The 22,557-nt window shown below is 49.3% G+C and overlaps 1 protein-coding gene across 1 annotated transcript in view; it reads left to right on the top strand.

The window, feature by feature from the left end:
- OGFOD3 (2-oxoglutarate and iron dependent oxygenase domain containing 3) overlaps positions 1-22,557 on the top strand; it is a gene marked incomplete at its 5' end in the record, with an annotated part of 140,384 nt that overhangs the window by 2,624 nt on the left and 115,203 nt on the right. Inside the window, one exon of the mRNA XM_082271483.1 lies at positions 190-404. Coding sequence (XP_082127609.1) covers positions 190-404 — 215 coding nt within the window. The remainder of the gene's footprint in view (positions 1-189; positions 405-22,557) is intronic.

Raw genomic sequence — 22,557 nt, 5'->3', positions numbered from 1 at the left:
CCACATTCACCCTTCTCACCCTGTACCCTCACCCTTCTCACCCTGTACCCTCACATTTACCCTGTACCCCCGCATTCATTATTCTTACCCTGTAACCCCACATTCACCCTGTACCCCCACATTCACCCTTCTCACCCTGTACCCCCACATTCACCCTTCTATAATTATGCTGTTTTCATTTCCTTCTAGGAGTAAGAAGAGTAGAGCTCATAGGACATCATGGAGGAGTCGCGTCCTCTGGGGGGCGCTGTTCACATTTCTGGCGGTCTCGGTATTTTGCATCCTGTGGGAATATCCGGGAGGGGACGGAATGGGGGTCTTAGCCCCCCAGCAGGAAGCCATACAACACAAGTTCTTCCCAGTTCCTTGCTCCCAGGATTATGAAAGTCAGAAGAAATTTGCTGGTGAGTTTCGGCAGGATAATGTTCTGTCGCTCGGGGGTCTCATGTAGTTCCTCTTGTACCTTCGATGTGTCCCCCAACAATTGTCGCTCTTTTTTTGTTTATAGAGCAAAAAATAAAAATCGCAGAGGTGATCAAATACCCCCAAAGAAATCTCTGTTTGTGGGAAAAAAAGGACATCAATTATATTTGGGTTCAGCGTCGCACGACCGCGCAATTGTCAGTTAAAGTAACGCAGTGCCGAATCGCAGAATATGGCCTGGTCATTAAGGGGGTAAAACCTTACGGAGGTCAAGTGGATAAATAGCTAAGGGGGGCGGGGGCCACTCGATGACACCACCCCCTTGTGACATCATCGACCGCTGCATGCAGGCAGACCGTACATACCAATCGGAATGCAGCATTTCCATGCATAGAGCCGCAGGTCCCGGGTTTGCACTGTGTATATAGGACTCTGCTTACCTGCACACACCTGGCTATCACAGAGGGGGGGCTGAAGCCATTCACAGAGTGCGGGAGTGAGCGCCCCTGTGTGACTACGAGGAGGAATGCACCGATACAAAATTAATGAATGGAGGAGGATTTGTGCTGAAAGGGGGGGATGAAGGATGAGGATTTGTGCACAGAGGGATGAAGGATGAGGATTTGTGCTGGAAAGGGGGGTGAAGGATGAGGATTTGTGCTGGAAAGGGGGGTGAAGGATGAGGATTTGTGCTGTAAAGGGGGGTGAAGGATGAAGATTTGTGCACAGAGGGATGAAGGATGAGGATTTGTGCTGGAAAGGGGGATAAAGGATGAGGATTTGTGCTAGAAGGGGGGGGGGGGGGAAGGATGAGGATTTATGCTGTAAAGGGGGGTGAAGGATGATGATTTGTGCTGGAAAGGGGGGTGAAGGATGAGGATTTGTGCTGGAAAGGGGGGTGAAGGATGAGGATTTGTGCTAGAAGGGGGGGGGGGGAAGAAGGATGAGGATTTATGCTGTAAAGGGGGGTGAAGGATGATGATTTGTGCTAGGAGGGGGGGGGGGAAGGATGAGGATTTGTGCTGGAAATGGGGGTGAAGGATGAGGATTTGTGCTAGAAGGGGGGGGAGAAGGATGAGGATTTATGCTGTAAAGGGGGGTGAAGGATGATGATTTGTGCTAGAAGGGGGGGGGGGGGAGGATGAGGATTTGTGCTGGAAAGGGGGTTGAAGGATGAGGATTTGTGCTGGAAAGGGGGGTGAAGGATGAGGATTTGTGCTAGAAGGGGGGGGGAAGGATGAGGATTTATGCTGTAAAGGGGGGTGAAGGATGATGATTTGTGCTGGAAAGGGGGGTGAAGGATGAGGATTTGTGCTGGAAAGGGGGGTGAAGGATGAGGATTTGTGCTAGAAGGGGGGGGGGGAGGATGAGGATTTGTGCTGGAAAGGGGGGAGAAGGATGAGGATTTGTGCTGGAAATGGGGGTGAAGGATGAGGATTTGTGCTAGAAGGGGGGGGAGAAGGATGAGGATTTATGCTGTAAAGGGGGGTGAAGGATGATGATTTGTGCTAGAGGGGGGGGGGGGGGGAGAAGGATGAGGATTTGTGCTGGAAAGGGGGTTGAAGGATGAGGATTTGTGCTGGAAAGGGGGGTGAAGGATGAGGATTTGTGCTAGAAGGGGGGGGGGAGGATGAGGATTTATGCTGTAAAGGGGGGTGAAGGATGATGATTTGTGCTAGAAGGGGAGGGGGAGAAGGATGAGGATTTGTGCTGGAAAGGGGGGTGAAGGATGAGGATTTGTGCTGGAAAGGGGGGTGAAGGATGATGATTTGTGCTAGAAGGGGGGGGGGAGAAGGATGAGGATTTATGCTGTAAAGGGGGGTGAAGGATGATGATTTGTGCTAGAAGGGGAGGGGGAGAAGGATGAGGATTTGTGCTGGAAAGGGGGGTGAAGGATGAGGATTTGTGCTGGAAAGGGGGGTGAAGGATGATGATTTGTGCTAGAAGGGGGGGGGGGAGAAGGATGAGGATTTATGCTGTAAAGGGGGGTGAAGGATGAAGATTTGTGCACAGAGGGATGAAGGATGAGGATTTGTGCTGGAAAGGGGGATAAAGGATGAGGATTTGTGCTAGAAGGGGGGGGGGGAGAAGGATGAGGATTTATGCTGTAAAGGGGGGTGAGGGATGATGATTTGTGCTGGAAAGGGGGGTGAAGGCTGATGATTTGTGCTAGAAGGGGGGGGGGGAGAAGGATGAGGATTTATGCTGTAAAGGGGGGTGAAGGATGATGATTTGTGCTGGAAAGGGGGGTGAAGGATGAGGATTTGTGCTGGAAAGGGGGGTGAAGGATGAGGATTTGTGCTGGAAAGGGGGATAAAGGATGAGGATTTGTGCTGGAAAGGGGGATAAAGGATGAGGATTTATGCTATAAAGGGGGGTGAAGGATGATGATTTGTGCTAGAAGGGGGGGGGGGAGAAGGATGAGGATTTGTGCTGGAAAGGGGGGTGAAGGATGAGGATTTGTGCTGGAAAGGGGGGTGAAGGATGAGGATTTGTGCTAGAAGGGGGGGGGGGAAAGAAGGATGAGGATTTATGCTGTAAAGGGGGGAGAAGGATGAGGATTTGTGCTGGAAAGGGGGGTGAAGGATGAGGATTTGTGCTAGAGGGGGGGGGGGGAGAAGGATGAGGATTTATGCTGTAAAGGGGGGTGAAGGATGATGATTTGTGCTAGAAGGGGGGGGGAGAAGGATGAGGATTTGTGCTGGAAAGGGGGTTGAAGGATGAGGATTTGTGCTGGAAAGGGGGGTGAAGGATGAGGATTTGTGCTAGAAGGGGGGGGGGGAAGGATGAGGATTTATGCTGTAAAGGGGGGTGAAGGATGATGATTTGTGCTAGAAGGGGAGGGGGAGAAGGATGAGGATTTGTGCTGGAAAGGGGGGTGAAGGATGATGATTTGTGCTAGAAGGGGGGGAGAAGGATGAGGATTTGTGCTGGAAAGGGGGGTGAAGGATGAGGATTTGTGCTGGAAAGGGGGGGGGGAGAAGGATGAGGATTTATGCTGTAAAGGGGGGTGAAGGATGATGATTTGTGCTAGAAGGGGGGGGGGGGGAGAAGGATGAGGATTTGTACTGGAAAGGGGGTTGAAGGATGAGGATTTGTGCTGGAAAGGGGGGTGAAGGATGAGGATTTGTGCTGGAAAGGGGGGTGAAGGATGAGGATTTGTGCTGGAAAGGGGGGTGAAGGATGAGGATTTGTGCTGGAAAGGGGGGTGAAGGATGATGATTTGTGCTAGAAGGGGGGGGGGAGAAGGATGAGGATTTATGCTGTAAAGGGGGGTGAAGGATGATGATTTGTGCTAGAAGGGGGGGTTGAAGGATGAGGATTTGTGCTGGAAAGGGGGTTGAAGGATGAGGATTTGTGCTGGAAAGGGGGGTGAAGGATGAGGATTTGTGCTGGAAAGGGGGGTGAAGGATGATGATTTGTGCTAGAAGGGGGGGTTGAAGGATGAGGATTTGTGCTGGAAAGAGGGTTGAAGGATGAGGATTTGTGCTAGAAGGGGGGGGGGGGGAGAAGGATGAGGATTTGTGCTAGAAGGGGGGGGGGAGAAGGATGAGGATTTGTGCTAGAAGGGGGGGGGAGAAGGATGAGGATTTGTGCTAGAAGGGGGGGGGGAGAAGGATGAGGATTTGTGCTAGAAGGGGGGGGGGGAGAAGGATGAGGATTTGTGCTGGAAAGGGGGGTGAAGGATGAGGATTTGTGCTAGAAGGGGGGGGGGAGAAGGATGAGGATTTGTGCACAGAGGGTGGAAACTTGTGCTTAGACATGAAGATTTGTTTTCCCCTCAGGGGGGAAGGGGTTAATGTGGATTACGCTATCACATGACGTGCGTCACACTTCTAACAATCGGCTGATTTGTTGAGCTCCGGGGTTTTCAGGTTTCTATTACCAGATGTAACGCACTTATCACAGCGTCCCGCCGGTCGTCTCCACCCCCTTCTGGTACTCAGCCCCCTTCAGAGGTAATAGTCGCTTCGCACTGCCGCTGCGTTTTCTGCCCAATCAGAGGGCATGCTGGGAGATTCTTCATATTCTTCATGAGAGCCTTAAAGAGGAATTCCAACTGTGAAATGTCGGCACCTCGGCTGATTTTCAGATCGGCTTCCGGCTGCAGCCGCCATTCTCTCTGAGGGAAACCGGCAATGAAGCCTTTCTGCTTTACAGCCGGTTCCCTGCTGCGCATGTGCGAAGCGCACTGAGCATTCTCATTGGCTCACTGGTGAGGGGAAGGAGAAAGGGCACCGAACTTTTGAGGGATAGTGCCGCAGCGCTGTCTCCCGGAAGTGGGGAAGGCTGCCTGTCAAAAACAGGTACCCCACCCCCCTGAAAGGGACCAAATGTGGCACCGGAGGGGGGGGGGGGAGCAGATAAGTGGAAGTTATACTTTTGGTTGGAACTCCACTTTAAAGAAGAACTCGCTTTTGTCTAGTGCACAGGTGTTAAACACAAAGCCCGCGGGCCAAATGCGCCCCCCCCCCCAGGCCATTTCATGTGGTCCTCGCACCTCTCCTGCAGCCGCTGCCAGGGCCGGTGCTACCACTAGGCAAACTAGGCAGCCGCCTAGGGCACACTGCCACCTAGGGTGCAGCCATGAACAGTGCCACATTCCTCTTCTGTCACCTCCTCCTCCCCGGTTGATATCACCTCCAGAGAGGGGGCAGTGTGCACAGGAAGGGGGGTGTGGGGTTAAATGGGGGCAGTGTGTATCGGAAGGGGGATTTAGGGTTAAAGGGGGGGGGAGTATGTGCAGGACGGGGGGGGGGGGAGCAGTGTGTATAGGAAGGGGGGTGTGGGGTTAAATGGGGGCAGTGTGTATCGGAAGGGGGATTTAGGGTTTAGGGTATGTGCAGGACGGGGGAGAGCAGTGTGTACAGGAAGGGGGTGTGGGGTTAAATGGGGGGAGTATGTGCAGGACGGGGGAGAGCAGTGTGTATAGGAAGGGGGGTGTGGGGTTAAATGGGGGCAGTGTGTATAGGAAGGGGGGTGTGAGGTTAAAGGGGGGGAGTATGTGCAGGATGGGGGGGGGAGCAGTGTGTACAGGAAGGGGGGTGTGGGGTTAAAGGGGGGGAGTATGTGCAGGACAGGGGGGGGAGCAGTGTGTACAGGAAGGGTGTGTATGGTTAGGGGGGCATTATGTGCAGAAAGGGGGGCAATGTGTACAGTTTTTTTTGTTAGGGGGGGGTGCAACTGGCTGATCCTGCCTAGGGTGCAAAATAGTCTAGCACCGGCCCTGACTGCGGCATCCCCCTTTATCTCTGCCTCCACCTTGTCTCAGTAGTCGGCCGCAGAGAGGACAGAACTTCTTTGCCAGATCCTGTACTCCTCTGTGCAAGCGGCAGAAAGGCTCGTCTTGAGCACCCCTTCCCCCCTTCTCAGCAGTGCGCAGTAGAGGAGGGTAGAACTCCTACAGATCCTGCACCACCTTCCCCCTGCCTCCCCTGGTCTCAGCATTCAGCAGACTCTGGAAGCTGACTCCAGCCCTCCTCTGGTTCTCCTCCAGACCCTCCAATTCCCAGATCCACCCGCATCTTCTTCCTGGCAGCAGCATAAGGTAAGGGAGTGCATTGTAACATAAGTAAGGGTGGGTGACTCTTGACCACCCTTTGGGGGCAACCATAATGCTGATGAAATTGAGTCTGACCCCCCTGATGTAGGGAATTACCCCCCCCTCCCCCCGCGGTCTATCTCTCCTGGGCGGCGGACTGATTCTGACATCAGCAACACCCATAGAGTGGCTCTGGATATGAGGATGTCAGGAGCAGTCCACTGCTGGACATGGGGGGGGGGGGGGGGGTTTCTGGAGGATCCGGTGGGTATAGTTTCTGTGTCCCCCCCCCCTAAAAAAACCCAACAGTTAACCCATGCAGTGCCAGCACAGCCCCACAGTATGGGGGGGGGGGAATTGACCCTTCGCTGCCAGGTTCGTACAATGTTTGGGGGGTTTTATGTCATCTTTAGGCCTAAAATGATTTTTTAAAGAGTTAAAGAAGAACAAAACTCTCCAACAAATGAATATTTTTGCAGTCTTTGCCCCCAATAGTTTGATGGCCAATTTGTTACAAAAAAATCCCTTTGCAATTTTATCTTATTTCACAGAAAACCTTCCTTGGTGCGCTCCTCCTGAAAGCTTTGTTAATGCACAGGTGCGCTATTACCCATATGGCCACTAGATGGCACTAATGATATAGGGATTACACATACTATAAGTCTACACACCCCAGGGTAAAATGTCCGCTTTCTGTGATGTAAAACAATAAGACAAAGATAAATCATTCCAGAACTTTTTCCACCTTTTAATGTGACCTAAAAACTAAAACAAAGATGAAAAACAATCTGAAATCTTTTAGGGGGGAAGAAAAAATAAAGAACTAAAATAATGTGGTTGCATAAGTGTGCACACCCTCCTATAACTGGGGGTGTAGCTGTGTTCAGAATTACAGAGGAAGTAAACTTCCATCTTTAGGTTTTAGCTATCGGTAGTGTAAATATCTCCTGAATTTGCACCGTTTAGGAGATATTTACTGAGCTAGCAGTCGGTTACATCACTGGTGAATGCGCTCTGAAGGATCGGTCGTCTGTGCCGTTTCCTCAGAGCCCTGTGCAGTGACTGGCGGCTCCCGTGCGCATGCGCAGGAGTGATGTCATTGCGGCTCCAGCCAGTCACAGAGCCCGAGCCGCGAACCCGAAAGGAAGACCAGGTAGAGATGGATGCTCCCGCCAGCGATCGCATTGCTGGATCGCTTCATTTTCAGGTAAGTTTAACATAATGTGCTAGTATGTGATGCATACTAGCACATTATGCCTTTGCCTTGCAGGTAAGGAAAAAAAAAGTGCAGCGGTTTACACCCGCTTTAACCAGTTGCCGACCGCCGCACGACTATATACTGCGGCAGTCAGCCCCGGCCAGGCAGAGTGACGTATGGATACGTCACTCGCCTGTCACTGACTTGTGAGCCAATTGCGGGTGGGCGTGCGCCCGCCACGGCTCGTTCACTGACAAGTCAGTGCGTGTGACCGGTGGACCCGATCGTCCGCCGGTCACACTACGATCGCTCCAGTGAAGGGAGAAAGGCGGAGCGGCTGATGTAAACAAGCCGCCTGTCATTCTTCCCTGTGTAAAAATGAAGATCAGACGGTTCTACTATGTAGGACCGTTGATCTCTGTTTTTACACCAATAGCAATGTCCCATCACAGTTAGAAACACGCCCCTAGGACACACTTAACCCCTCCCTCTCCAATACAGTTAACCCCTTCCCTGCCAGTCTCATTTTTACAGTAACAGTGCATATGTATAGCACTGATTACTGCAGTAATGTCACTGGTAACCCCAAAAGTGTCCATAATGTCAGTCAGGGGTCCGATCTGTCCGCCCCAATGTCGCAGTCCCGCAAAAAAAATCGCAGATCGCCGCCATTACGCTTTAAAAAAAAAACACCAAAAATGACAAAAATCTTTCCCTTTGTTAGTAAACGCGATAACTTTTGCGCAAACCAATCAAAATAGGCTTTTTGCGATTTTTTTTTTTTTTTTTTTTTTTTTACCAAACATATGTAGCATAAAACAAATTGGCCGAAAATGTTAAAAAATTTTGATTTTTACATTTTTTGGGGGGGAATTTCATATAAAAAAATGTGAAAAATATTGTTATTTTTGCAAAATTGACGCTGTTTTTTTGTTTATAGCGCGTGATCAAAAAATCGCACAGGTGATCAAATACCACCAAAAGAAAGCTCTGTTTGTGGGAAAAAAAGGACGCCAAATTCGTTTAGGTACAGCGTCGCACGACCTCGCAATTGTCAGTTAAAGTCACGCAGTAAAAAATCGCAAAAAACCCCCTGGTCTTTTAGCAGCCAAATCCTCCGGGGCTTAAGTGGTTAAGCAAACATTCAAACTCATGTTAGATAGGAGTCAGTTCACACCTGCCATCATTTAAAGCGGAGTTCCACCCAAAAGGGGAAGTTCTGCTTTAAGTACTCCTGACACGTCATATTTGGCATGTCATTTTTTGGGGGGGGGGGGAGCCGGTACCTACATTTGACAGGGACCCCCCCCCATCCCACTTCTGCTTTCGCTGCCTAGGCGGCTTGAGCAGAAGTCCCCCCCCCCCCTGCAATCTTCTGGGAAACGTCACAGGTCTCAGAAGAATGTCCAACCACTAAGGAGGCGCAGCGTGACTCGCACATGTGCAGTGCCCATCTGGCTGTGAAGTCACAATCTGTCCCAGCCGGGTGCCCACACTAGAGATGCCGGGGAGAGGAGGGGGAGAGCCGAGGCTCCCGTCGGCTGCATCGCTGGATCCCGGGACAGGTGAGAGTTTATTATAGTCAGAAGATTCACTTTTTGTAGTTGCTGACATTTAATAAACGCAAAAGCAGCCGGAACTCCGCTTTAAGTGCCTCTGATTACCCCCAATAAAGTCCAGCTGTTCTACAAACTCTAACCAGCCGGGCCCTCTGACTCCTTCTAGGGATTCAACTTTTCTTGTCCCGATACCCTGGCATTGTGTATCTGCCGATACCGATACCCTGGCATTGTGTATCTGCTGACACCGATACCCTGGCATTGTGTATCTGCTGATACCGATACCTGGCATTGTGTATCTACCGATACCGATACCTGGCATTGTGTATCTGCTGATACCGATACCCTGGCATTGTGTATCTGCTGATACCGATACCCTGGCATTGTGTATCTGCTGATACCCTGGCATTGTGTATCTGCTGATACCGATACCTGGCATTGTGTATCTGCTGATACCGATACCCTGGCATTGTGTATCTGCTGATACCGATACCCTGGCATTGTGTATCTGCTGATACCGATACCCTGGCATTGTGTATCTGCTGATACCGATACCCTGGCATTGTGTATCTGCTGATACCGATACCCTGGCATTGTGTATCTGCTGACACCGATACCCTGGCATTGTGTATCTGCTGACACCGATACCCTGGCATTGTGTATCTGCTGACACCGATACCCTGGCATTGTGTATCTGCTGATACCGATACCTGGCATTGTGTATCTGCTGATACCGATACCCTGGCATTGTGTATCTGCTGATACCGATACCCTGGCATTGTGTATCTGCTGATACCGATACCCTGGCATTGTGTATCTGCTGATACCCTGGCATTGTGTATCTGCTGATACCGATACCTGGCATTGTGTATCTGCTGATACCGATACCCTGGCATTGTGTATCTGCTGATACCGATACCCTGGCATTGTGTATCTGCTGATACCGATACCCTGGCATTGTGTATCTGCTGACACCGATACCCTGGCATTGTGTATCTGCTGACACCGATACCCTGGCATTGTGTATCTGCTGACACCGATACCCTGGCATTGTGTATCTGCTGATACCGATACCTGGCATTGTGTATCTGCCGATACCGATACCCTGGCATTGTGTATCTGCTGATACCGATACCTGGCATTGTGTATCTGCTGATACCGATACCCTGGCATTGTGTATCTGCCGATACCGATCCAGAACTACACACATAAAGCATGCGGCTGCAGTACAGAGCAAAGCCGCTGCTTCCTGTGTACGGCTCCTCCTATCACAGGCGGAGTTCATCTGATATGACTCCGCCTGTGAGCCGAACTATACAGGAAGTAGCGGCTCCAGGCAAGTAAGGGACAGCTGAGCTGGGACTCAGCAAAACCGGATCGGCCCGTGGATCGGTTAATTTTACCGATTCCCCGATCCAGCTATTGTGGCAGTATCGGTGCCGATATCCGATCCTCATATCAGATCAGTGCATCCCTAACTCCTCCTATACTAAAGTGAATTGTATTTGTATTGTCTACCCTCATATTGTAAAGTGCTGCGTAAACTGTCAGCTCTATATCAATCCTATAGGATTTATCAATAAGGAAACCCTCATCCAATTCTCATATATGTGAGTCCAGCCTTACAAGAGAGCCGACCGCTGACTCTACAAAATGACACCGGGGGGGATTCCTGCAGCTGCGGCGTTATCCCAGTATAACCAGTTGAAGTCCAGCGACGTTCCGGTGTGGCGCTGGTTGCCAAGCGGTTAAAGCGATTTGTAAAGTAGCCCGGATCCTCCCCTTCTTGAGTCCCTCTTTGGCTCTCCTGGCCCCTCCTTCCTGCTGAGTGCCCCCACAACAAGCAGCTTTATATGGGGGCACCTGAGCCGAGTCCATTCAGACACAGAGCCGCAACCTGGCCACGCCCCCTTTCTCTCCTCATTGGCTGATTGACTATAATTGACAGCAGCGAGAGCCAATGGGGCCGGGGGGGGGGGCACACAGAAGGCTTTTTTTTTAATGCATAGAATGCACCGTCTGTCTTTACAATCACTTTAATGTCAGAGAGCAGTGAAGTCTGTAGAACAATGTCTGTGTGTGTACTTTGCTGTAAGGGCAGAACTTTCTTCATTTTGGATAGAGTAATGGGGGGGGGGGGGGGTTATAATCCCTGTCAGCTTTTTGCCAACTGTGTCCCATTGCTGAGATTTCCCTTCGCTTCCTGTCTTATAACCACAACAGGAAGTGAGAGGAAATCCCTGGTTGTCACCACAACTAGTGTCCCCATTGGAAGATTTCCCCTCTATTCCTCTTCTGGTGACAACCCAAAGTTTGGGATTTCCTAAGTTCTGCAGTTTTTTTGGTTAAGGTGGAGTAACGCTTTAAAATCACTGATGTGAAGAAGTGCAGGCGCAGCTCCAGTGAGAAACTCTAACGAGTCCTCCAAATGAGAGGCAGATGGTGGGAGGACACGGGATGGATCAGCAAAGCGGAGAGCGATGACACCCCCCTCCCCCCCTCTGCAGGTGACAGATGCAGCATTGCAGAATCCTCTCTGTAATTACCTGCTGGCTGCGCTCCATCGCTGCCACCATTTCACTCTGCATGGCATGGGACCAGCGCTCTCCTGTCTGTTACACTTCACCAACCGCACCATCAGACACAGATCCGCACCCATTACTGCCTTCTCATAGGAGATTCACCAACCGCGCCATCAAACACAGATCCGCGCCCCATTACTGCCTTCTCATAGGAGATTCACCAACCGCGCCATCAAACACAGATCCGCACCCATTACTGCCTTCCCATAGGAGATTCACCAACCGCGCCATCAGACACAGATCCGCACCCCATTACTGCCTTCTCATAGGAGATTCACCAACCGCGCCATCAAACACAGATCCGCACCCATTACTGCCTTCCCATAGGAGATTCACCAACCGCGCCATCAGACACAGATCCGCACCCCATTACTGCCTTCTCATAGGAGATTCACCAACCGCGCCATCAAACACAGATCCGCACCCATTACTGCCTTCCCATAGGAGATTCACCAACCGCGCCATCAAACACAGATCCGCACCCCATTACTGCCTTCTCATAGGAGATTCACCAACCGCGCCATCAAACACAGATCCGCACCCATTACTGCCTTCTCATAGGAGATTCACCAACCGCAGCATCAAACACAGATCCGCGCCCCATTACTGCCTTCTCATAGGAGATTCACCAACCGCGCCATCAGACACAGATCCGCACCCCATTACTGCCTTCTCATAGGAGATTCACCAACCGCGCCATCAAACACAGATCCGCACCCATTACTGCCTTCTCATAGGAGATTCACCAACCGCAGCATCAAACACAGATCCGCGCCCCATTACTGCCTTCTCATAGGAGATTCACCAACCGCGCCATCAAACACAGATCCGCACCCATTACTGCCTTCTCATAGGAGATTCACCAACCGCAGCATCAAACACAGATCCGCGCCCCATTACTGCCTTCTCATAGGAGATTCACCAACCGCGCCATCAGACACAGATCCGCGCCCCATTACTGCCTTCTCATAGGAGATTCACCAACCGCGCCATCAAACACAGATCCGCACCCATTACTGCCTTCTCATAGGAGATTCACCAACCGCGGCATCAAACACAGATCCGCGCCCCATTACTTCCTTCCCATAGGAGATTCACCAACCGCAGCATCAAACACAGATCCGCACCCCATTACTGCCTTCTCATAGGAGATTCACCAACCGCACCATCAAACACAGATCCGCACCCCATTACTGCCTTCTCATAGGAGATTCACCAACTGCCGCATCAAACACAGATCCGCACCCATTACTGCCTTCTCATAGGAGATTCACCAACCGCGGCATCAAACACAGATCCGCGCCCCATTACTGCCTTCTCATAGGAGATTCACCAACCGCGCCATCAAACACAGATCCGCACCCATTACTGCCTTCTCATAGGAGATTCACCAACCGCAGCATCAAACACAGATCCGCGCCCCATTACTGCCTTCTCATAGGAGATTCACCAACCGCACCATCAGACACAGATCCGCACCCATTACTGCCTTCTCATAGGAGATTCACCAACCGCGCCATCAAACACAGATCCGCACCCATTACTGCCTTCTCATAGGAGATTCACCAACCGCGCCATCAAACACAGATCCGCGCCCCATTACTGCCTTCTCATAGGTGATTCACCAACCGCGCCATCAAACACAGATCCGCACCCATTACTGCCTTCCCATAGGAGATTCACCAACCGCGCCATCAGACACAGATCCGCACCCCATTACTGCCTTCTCATAGGAGATTCACCAACCGCGCCATCAAACACAGATCCGCACCCATTACTGCCTTCCCATAGGAGATTCACCAACCGCGCCATCAGACACAGATCCGCACCCCATTACTGCCTTCTCATAGGAGATTCACCAACCGCGCCATCAAACACAGATCCGCACCCATTACTGCCTTCTCATAGGAGATTCACCAACCGCAGCATCAAACACAGATCCGCGCCCCATTACTGCCTTCTCATAGGAGATTCACCAACCGCGCCATCAGACACAGATCCGCACCCCATTACTGCCTTCTCATAGGAGATTCACCAACCGCGCCATCAAACACAGATCCGCACCCATTACTGCCTTCTCATAGGAGATTCACCAACCGCAGCATCAAACACAGATCCGCGCCCCATTACTGCCTTCTCATAGGAGATTCACCAACCGCGCCATCAAACACAGATCCGCACCCATTACTGCCTTCTCATAGGAGATTCACCAACCGCAGCATCAAACACAGATCCGCGCCCCATTACTGCCTTCTCATAGGAGATTCACCAACCGCGCCATCAGACACAGATCCGCGCCCCATTACTGCCTTCTCATAGGAGATTCACCAACCGCGCCATCAAACACAGATCCGCACCCATTACTGCCTTCTCATAGGAGATTCACCAACCGCGGCATCAAACACAGATCCGCGCCCCATTACTTCCTTCCCATAGGAGATTCACCAACCGCAGCATCAAACACAGATCCGCACCCATTACTGCCTTCTCATAGGAGATTCACCAACCGCGGCATCAAACACAGATCCGCACCCCATTACTGCCTTCTCATAGGAGATTCACCAACCGCGCCATCAGAAATAGATCCGCGCCCCATTACTTCCTTCCCATAGGAGATTCACCAACCGCAGCATCAAACACAGATCCGCACCCCATTACTGCCTTCTCATAGGAGATTCACCAACCGCACCATCAAACACAGATCCGCACCCCATTACTGCCTTCTCATAGGAGATTCACCAACTGCCGCATCAAACACAGATCCGCACCCATTACTGCCTTCTCATCGGAGATTTACCAACCGCGGCATCAAACACAGATCCGCGCCCCATTACTGCCTTCTCATAGGAGATTCACCAACCGCGGCATCAAACACAGATCCGCGCCCCATTACTGCCTTCCCATAGGAGATTCACCAACCGCGCCATCAGACACAGATCCGCGCCCCATTACTGCCTTCTCATAGAAGATTCACCAACCGCGCCATCAGACACAGATCCGCACCCCATTACTGCCTTCTCATAGAAGATTCACCAACCGCGCCATCAGACACAGATCCGCACCCCATTACTGCCTTCCCATAGGAGATTCACCAACCGCGGCATCAAACACAGATCCGCGCCCCATTACTGCCTTCCCATAGGAGATTCACCAACTGCGCCATCAGACACAGATCCGCGCCCCATTACTGCCTTCCCATAGGAGATTCACCAACCGCGCCATCAGACACAGATCCGCACCCCATTACTGCCTTCCCATAGGAGATTCACCAACCGCGCCATCAGAAATGGATCCGCGCCCCATTACTGCCTTCTCATAGAAGATTCACCAACCGCGCGATCAGAAACAGATCCGCGCCCCATTACTGCCTTCCCATAGGAGATTCACCAACCGCGCCATCAGACACAGATCCGCACCCATTACTGCCTTCTCATAGGAGATTCACTAACCGCGCCATCAAACACAGATCCGCACCCCATTACTGCCTTCCCATAGGAGATTCACCAACCGCGCCATCAGACACAGATCCGCACCCCATTACTGCCTTCTCATAGGAGATTCACCAACCGCGCCATCAGAAATGGATCCGCGCCCCATTACTGCCTTCTCATAGGAGATTCACCAACCGCGCCATCAGACACAGATCCACACCCCATTACTGCCTTCTCATAGGAGATTCACCAACCGCGCCATCAGAAATAGATCCGCGCCCCATTACTTCCTTCCCATAGGAGATTCACCAACCGCAGCATCAAACACAGATCCGCACCCCATTACTGCCTTCTCATAGGAGATTCACCAACCGCACCATCAAACACAGATCCGCACCCCATTACTGCCTTCTCATAGGAGATTCACCAACCGCGCCATCAGAAATAGATCCACACCCATTACTGCCTTCTCATAGGAGATTCACCAACCGCGGCATCAAACACAGATCCGCACCCCATTACTGCCTTCTCATAGGAGATTCACCAACCGCGCCATCAGACACAGATCCGCGCCCCATTACTGCCTTCTCATAGGAGATTCACCAACCGCAGCATCAAACACAGATCCGCACCCCATTACTGCCTTCTCATAGAAGATTCACCAACCGCAGCATCAAACACAGATCCGCACCCCATTACTGCCTTCTCATTGGAGATTTACCATCCCAACGCCTTTTCAAAGCTTCTTCTCAAATTTGCAGCTTCTGGACCGGAAGATTTACCCCCTTAATGACCGGGACGTTTTTTGCGATTCAGCACTGCGTTACTTTAACTGACATTTGCGCAGTCGTGCGATGCTGTACTCAAATAAAATTGATGTGCTTTTTTTTCCCACAAACAGAGCTTTCTTTTGGTGGTATTTGATCACCTCTGCGATTTTTATTTTTTGCGCTATAAACAAAAAAATAAAGACAATTCTGAAAATAAAAAATATTTTTCACTTTCTGCTATAAAACATTCCCAAAAAAAATAAAAATCAATTTTTTCACCATTTTAGGCCAATTTGTTTTCTGCTACATATTTTTGGAAAAAAATCCCAATAAGCGTATTTTGATTGGTTTGCGCAAAAGTTATCACATCTACAAACTAGGGGAAAGATTTATGTCATTTTTATTTATTTTTTTACTAGTAATGGCGGTGATCTGCGATTTTTAGCGGGACTGTGACATTGCGGCGGACAGATCGGACCCCTAACTGACATTTTTGACACTTTTGGGGGTACCAGTGACATTACTCCAGTAATCAGTGCTATAAATATGCACTGTCACTGTACTAATGACACTGGCAGGGAAGGGGTTAACACCGGGGGTGATCAAAGGGTTAGGTGTAAACCTATGGGGAGCTTTCTAACTGTGAGGGGGTGGAGGGATGGGCTTGCTGCATGAACACAGAGATCTGTGTTTCTAAATAGGAGGATCTCTGTGTTCATAACTGACAGAAAAGCGGTCTGCCGTGTTTACAACAGCAGACCGCTGTTCTGTCTCCACAGGGAGCGATCACGGGTGCCCAGCGGACATTGCAGCCACTGGACCCGCTGATTGGCTCCCCCTGTGGCCAATCGGTACGTGTTTTCTAACTGTGTTCATTTCACATGTCCTTCCCCCATACAGTTAGAAAACACGTACTGATTGGCCACAGGGGAGCCAATCAGCGGGTCCAGTGGCTGCAATGACCGCTGGGCACCCGAGATCGCTCCCCGCTAAGAGAGAACGGCGGTCTGCTGTTGTAAACACAGCTGACCGTTGTTCACTCTGAAATGAACACAGAGCGCCTGTGATCCTTCTATGTAGGGGTCTCTGTGTTCATTTCACATGTCCTTCCCCCATACAGAGACCCCTACATAGAAGGATCACAGGCGCTCTGTGTTCATTTCAGAGTGAACAACGGTCAGCTGTGTTTACAACAGCAGACCGCCGTTCTCTCTTAGCGGGGAGTGATTGCGGGTGCCCGGCAGCAAATGCAGCCGCCGGCCCCGTGGATCGACATTCCCGCTGCCTAGTGGGGGCGGGTGCGTGCCTCCGGCCACGTGCGCTCGCCCCCAGGAACGCTCCCGCGAAGCACCGTGCAGCCGAGCCAGCCAGTATATCTGTACTCTACCACTTTATAAATGGTTAAAGCACATTCATTATTTACAGCCCAGCGAGTATTGTTATACATATTCTTCATATAACTTTTCCTTTTAGGTGGCTGAGATCAAATCCGGTCTTTTATCTCAGTTTCTCTAGCTGTTCACTTATCAATAAACTCCCACCGATCAATAATCACTTTCTATATGTGTTAATTAGGGGATCATCTTAGAGTGTAAAAATATTAAAATTAAAACCCGCGCTAAAAAATATATATAAACCAACCAGTGCTACCTGCAGCTGCTGTTCCCTTAGGTAAAAACCAACACAAAATGAAACAATGTAAAAGACAGCGAGCGCTACCAGGAATGTGAATGAATAAATAAATGTTGCAATCATTAAATAAATCATCCAATTCATAAATATCAAAAATGTATAAAGTGCACTAGTGATAGGAAAACAAAATATATATATATAATAAATTTATACATATAAGGGTGCAATATGTCAAAAATGATTACAGTGCTACGGTGCGAGATAAAGTGCAGTCCAAACAAAATTAGTATATAGTCCATTAAAAATATCAAATAAAGTGCTGGACAGAAAGTGCTTGAAGTGCAATAGAGCGCCTATTTTAGTTTTTCTTTTATATTTTACCATAAAAAATCGGGTGTTCTATCGAGTTTCTGTGCACTAAAATTCGTTTTTAGTGTATTTTTTCCTGAAAATCTGCAATTATTAAATGACTGCATAAATGTAGTATGACATAAAAAATTGTATCAGCCACCATTTTATTCTCCAGGGCCTCTGCTTTCAGAAAATAATGTTTGGGGGGTTCTAAGTCATTTTCCATTAAAAAAATAAATAAATAAAAAAAATAATGCTGATCATATGTGTGAAAAATTAACTAAATTGCCCCAAGGCGGCAGGTTGGTTAAATCTGCTCAGGAAGCCCAGAAATGCACCATAAACAGATTGTAGAATTTCCCTGAACTGGTTGTATTAGGTGATCGATCGTCATGGGATTTGTCTCAACGCATTTTGCACGTATCGCCTGCTCTGAAAAGTCTGCATTGTAATTAGCGCTCCAGCCTGTAGGGGGCAGCATTGCTGTACTGAATCCAGGCCCGGTTCCGCAGTCCTGATCCGATGCTCGGATTATCTGTCAGGAAATGCGTCTCAGGGCTGCACCGAGCCGCTAACAATCCATGTTTCTAAGTGATTTAACGCAGCACAAAGGAGAAAGATTTTATTTACATTGAGAAATCCCGCTGGTGTCGGATTTCACGCCGTCTGATTGATGGCGTTTTACATTCACAGAATCCATCGTAGGATTATCCTAATATTGTCGTTTTTTAAGCCTTCCTGTAATTCAAAAGAACGTTCAATTTATTTTTTCTTGCAGAAAAAAAAGCGAAAATGATGTTTTGATGCTCGCAGATCCACAGAGATTGGAACGAATTATAATGCCAGGAGGCGACATTCTGATATTTACAATTTACATGTCTTTAAATAGGAACTTCAGTCATCACCCCCTCCCCCTTCATGTTTTTCCCCACTTTACCTGTAATAACACCTTCTTCACAATTCAGGTTCTCACCTACCTACCTAGAGGAGCCGGGGTTGTTGTGTTGTTCCAACATGGCTGCCCACCAGTGCACAAAGCAAGGTCCATAAAGACATGGATGAGCGAGTTTTGGGTGGAGGAACTTGACTGGCCTGCACAGAGTCCTGACCTCAACCCCATAGAACACCTTTGGGATGAATTAGAGCAGAGACTGTGAGCCAGGCCTTCTCGTCCAACATCAGTGCCTGACCTCACAAATGGGCTTCGGAAAGAACGGTGAAACATTCCCATAGACACTCCTAAACCTTGTGGACAGCCTTCCCAGAAGAGGTGAAGGGGTAATACTCGGTTTCCCTGGAAATAAGCTCTAGTTAAGTCTTAGTAAAAACATTTAACTCGTTTTATAAAAAGATTATATAATGTGCAGTTTTCTCTCTTTGTAACTTAAATTTGGAAAATACTTTATTCACAGCGCCGCTGGACGCTCACGTGACCCACTGGAGATCCTTTCCTCTCCTCCCAGCTGACGTCAGTGGCCCCTCCCTCTGCAATGCTCAGAATGGGGCTGACATCAGGGGCCCCTCCCTCTGCAGTACTCGGAGCAGGGCTGACATCAGCGGGGATCTTGGCCCCTCCCTATGCATTATTCGGAGAGGGGAAGAAGAGCTCAGGCGGGTCATGTGAGCGCCATAATCCAGGTATTTCCCACAATAAAGTTACAAAAGGAAACATTGTGCATTAGATCATCTTTTTAAAAATCTAAATACATAATTTTACAATGACTTTATAGTGGAGTTCCAGGCAAAAAGACAATTCGGTCTTAAACAATAAAGTAAATGCAGAGTCCTGGGGGGATCAGATATAGTGAATGCAGAGTCCTGGGGAGATCAGATATAGTGAATGCAGAGTCCTGGGGAGATCAGATATAGTGAATGCAGAGTCCTGGGGAGATCAGATATAGTGAATGCAGAGTCCTGGGGAGATCAGATATAGTGAATGCAGAGTCCTGGGGAGATCAGATATAGTGAATGCAGAGTCCTGGGGAGATCAGATATAGTGAATGCAGAGTCCTGGGGAGATCAGATATAGTGAATGCAGAGTCCTGGGGAGATCAGATATAGTGAATGCAGAGTCCTGGGGAGATCAGATATAGTGAATGCAGAGTCCTGGGGAGATCAGATATAGTGAATGCAGAGTCCTGGGGAGATCAGATATAGTGAATGCAGAGTCCTGGGGAGATCAGATATAGTGAATGCAGAGTCCTGGGGAGATCAGATATAGTGACTGCAGAGCCCTGGGGAGATCAGATATAGTGAATGCAGAGTCCTGGGGGGATCAGATATAATTAATGCAGAGTCCTGGGGGGATCAGATATAGTGAATGCAGAGTCCTGGGGAGATCAGATATAGTGAATGCAGAGTCCTGGGGAGATCAGATATAGTGAATGCAGAGTCCTGGGGGGATCAGATATAGTGAATGCAGAGTCCTGGGGAGATCAGATATAGTGACTGCAGAGCCCTGGGGAGATCAGATATAGTGAATGCAGAGTCCTGGGGAGATCAGATATAGTGAATGCAGAGTCCTGGGGAGATCAGATATAGTGAATGCAGAGTCCTGGGGAGATCAGATATAGTGAATGCAGAGTCCTGGGGAGATCAGATATAGTGAATGCAGAGTCCTGGGGGGATCAGATATAGTGAATGCAGAGTCCTGGGGAGATCAGATATAGTGAATGCAGAGTCCTGGGGGGGATCAGATATAGTGAATGCAGAGTCCTGGGGAGATCAGATATAGTGAATGCAGAGTCCTGGGGAGATCAGATATAGTGAATGCAGAGTCCTGGGGGGATCAGATATAGTGAATGCAGAGTCCTGGGGAGATCAGATATAGTGACTGCAGAGTCCTGGGGAGATCAGATATAGTGAATGCAGAGTCCTGGGGAGATCAGATATAGTGAATGCAGAGTCCTGGGGAGATCAGATATAGTGAATGCAGAGTCCTGGGGAGATCAGATATAGTGAATGCAGAGTCCTGGGGAGATCAGATATAGTGAATGCAGAGTCCTGGGGGGATCAGATATAGTGAATGCAGAGTCCTGGGGAGATCAGATATAATGAATGCAGAGTCATGGGGGGGATGGGATATAATGAATGCAGAGTCCTGGGGAGATCGGATATAGTGAATGCAGAGTCCTGGGGAGATCAGATATAGTGAATGCAGAGTCCTGGGGGGATCAGATATAATTAATGCAGAGTCCTGGGGGGATCAGATATAGTGAATGCAGAGTCCTGGGGGGATCAGATATAATTAATGCAGAGTCCTGGGGGGATCAGATATAGTGAATGCAGAGTCCTGGGGAGATCAGATATAGTGAATGCAGAGTCCTGGGGAGATCAGATATAGTGAATGCAGAGTCCTGGGGAGATCAGATATAGTGAATGCAGAGTCCTGGGGAGATCAGATATAGTGAATGCAGAGTCCTGGGGAGATCAGATATAGTGAATGCAGAGTCCTGGGGGGATCAGATATAGTGAATGCAGAGTCCTGGGGGGATCAGATATAGTGAATGCAGAGTCCTGGGGAGATCAGATATAGTGAATGCAGAGTCCTGGGGGGATCAGATATAGTGAATGCAGAGTCCTGGGGGGATCAGATATAGTGAATGCAGAGTCCTGGGGAGATCAGATATAGTGAATGCAGAGTGCTGGGGAGATCAGATATAGTGAATGCAGAGTCCTGGGGAGATCAGATATAGTGAATGCAGAGTCCTGGGGAGATCAGATATAGTGAATGCAGAGTCCTGGGGAGATCAGATATAGTGACTGCAGAGTCCTGGGGAGATCAGATATAGTGAATGCAGAGTCCTGGGGAGATCAGATATAGTGAATGCAGAGTCCTGGGGAGATCAGATATAGTGAATGCAGAGTCCTGGGGGGATCAGATATAGTGAATGCAGAGTCCTGGGGAGATCAGATATAGTGAATGCAGAGTCCTGGGGGGGATCAGATATAGTGAATGCAGAGTGCTGGGGAGATCAGATATAGTGAATGCAGAGTCCTGGGGAGATCAGATATAGTGAATGCAGAGTCCTGGGGGGATCAGATATAGTGAATGCAGAGTCCTGGGGAGATCAGATATAGTGACTGCAGAGTCCTGGGGAGATCAGATATAGTGAATGCAGAGTCCTGGGGAGATCAGATATAGTGAATGCAGAGTCCTGGGGAGATCAGATATAGTGAATGCAGAGTCCTGGGGAGATCAGATATAGTGAATGCAGAGTCCTGGGGAGATCAGATATAGTAAATGCAGAGTCCTGGGGAGATCAGATATAATGAATGCAGAGTCATGGGGGGGATGGGATATAATGAATGCAGAGTCCTGGGGAGATCAGATATAGTGAATGCAGAGTCCTGGGGAGATCAGATATAGTGAATGCAGAGTCATGGGGAGATTAGATATAGTGAATGCAGAGTCCTGGGGGGATCAGATATAGTGAAAGCAGAGTCCTGGGGAGATCAGATATAGTAAATGCAGAGTCCTGGGGGGATCAGATATAGTGAATGCAGAGTCCTGGGGAGATCAGATATAGTGAATGCAGAGTCCTGGGGGGATCAGATATAGTGAATGCAGAGTCCTGGGGAGATCAGATATAGTGAATGCAGAGTCCTGGGGAGATCAGATATAGTGAATGCAGAGTCCTGGGGAGATCAGATATAGTGAATGCAGAGTCCTGGGGGGATCAGATATAGTGAATGCAGAGTCCTGGGTTTAGTATAGACTGATAAATAGGAGCTGCATTGGGCGGTGATCTGATATTGGGTTCATTTCCTAAACCTTTATCCTGTCTGGAGTTCCTCTTTAAGGACGGCCCCCTCTGTGAACATCGAACGTTTCGGTTTTTATTGGTTTCCGGGTGTTTTGTTTTTATACATTTTTCTTATTGTCCTAAAAATAAGCCGCTGCAAAAATATCCATTTTTTATTTCTCTGTGCCAGATGGCAGTCATGGAAGCCGAATGTTATTGAGTCGGAGCGCCAACCGCGCAGAAACATTTCTCATTCCTCCTCGCCGAGCCGCTGACAGATTCGCTTTTTCATGCGAAGGAAAGAAAAAAAACGAAGTCAGTTTT

This window comes from Pelophylax lessonae, assembly GCF_965119305.1.
Source record: "Pelophylax lessonae genome assembly, chromosome: 11".
Lineage (NCBI taxonomy): Eukaryota > Metazoa > Chordata > Amphibia > Anura > Ranidae > Pelophylax > Pelophylax lessonae.
Note: the sequence above shows the minus strand (reverse complement) of the source record. Positions and strands in the feature narration are given on the sequence as shown.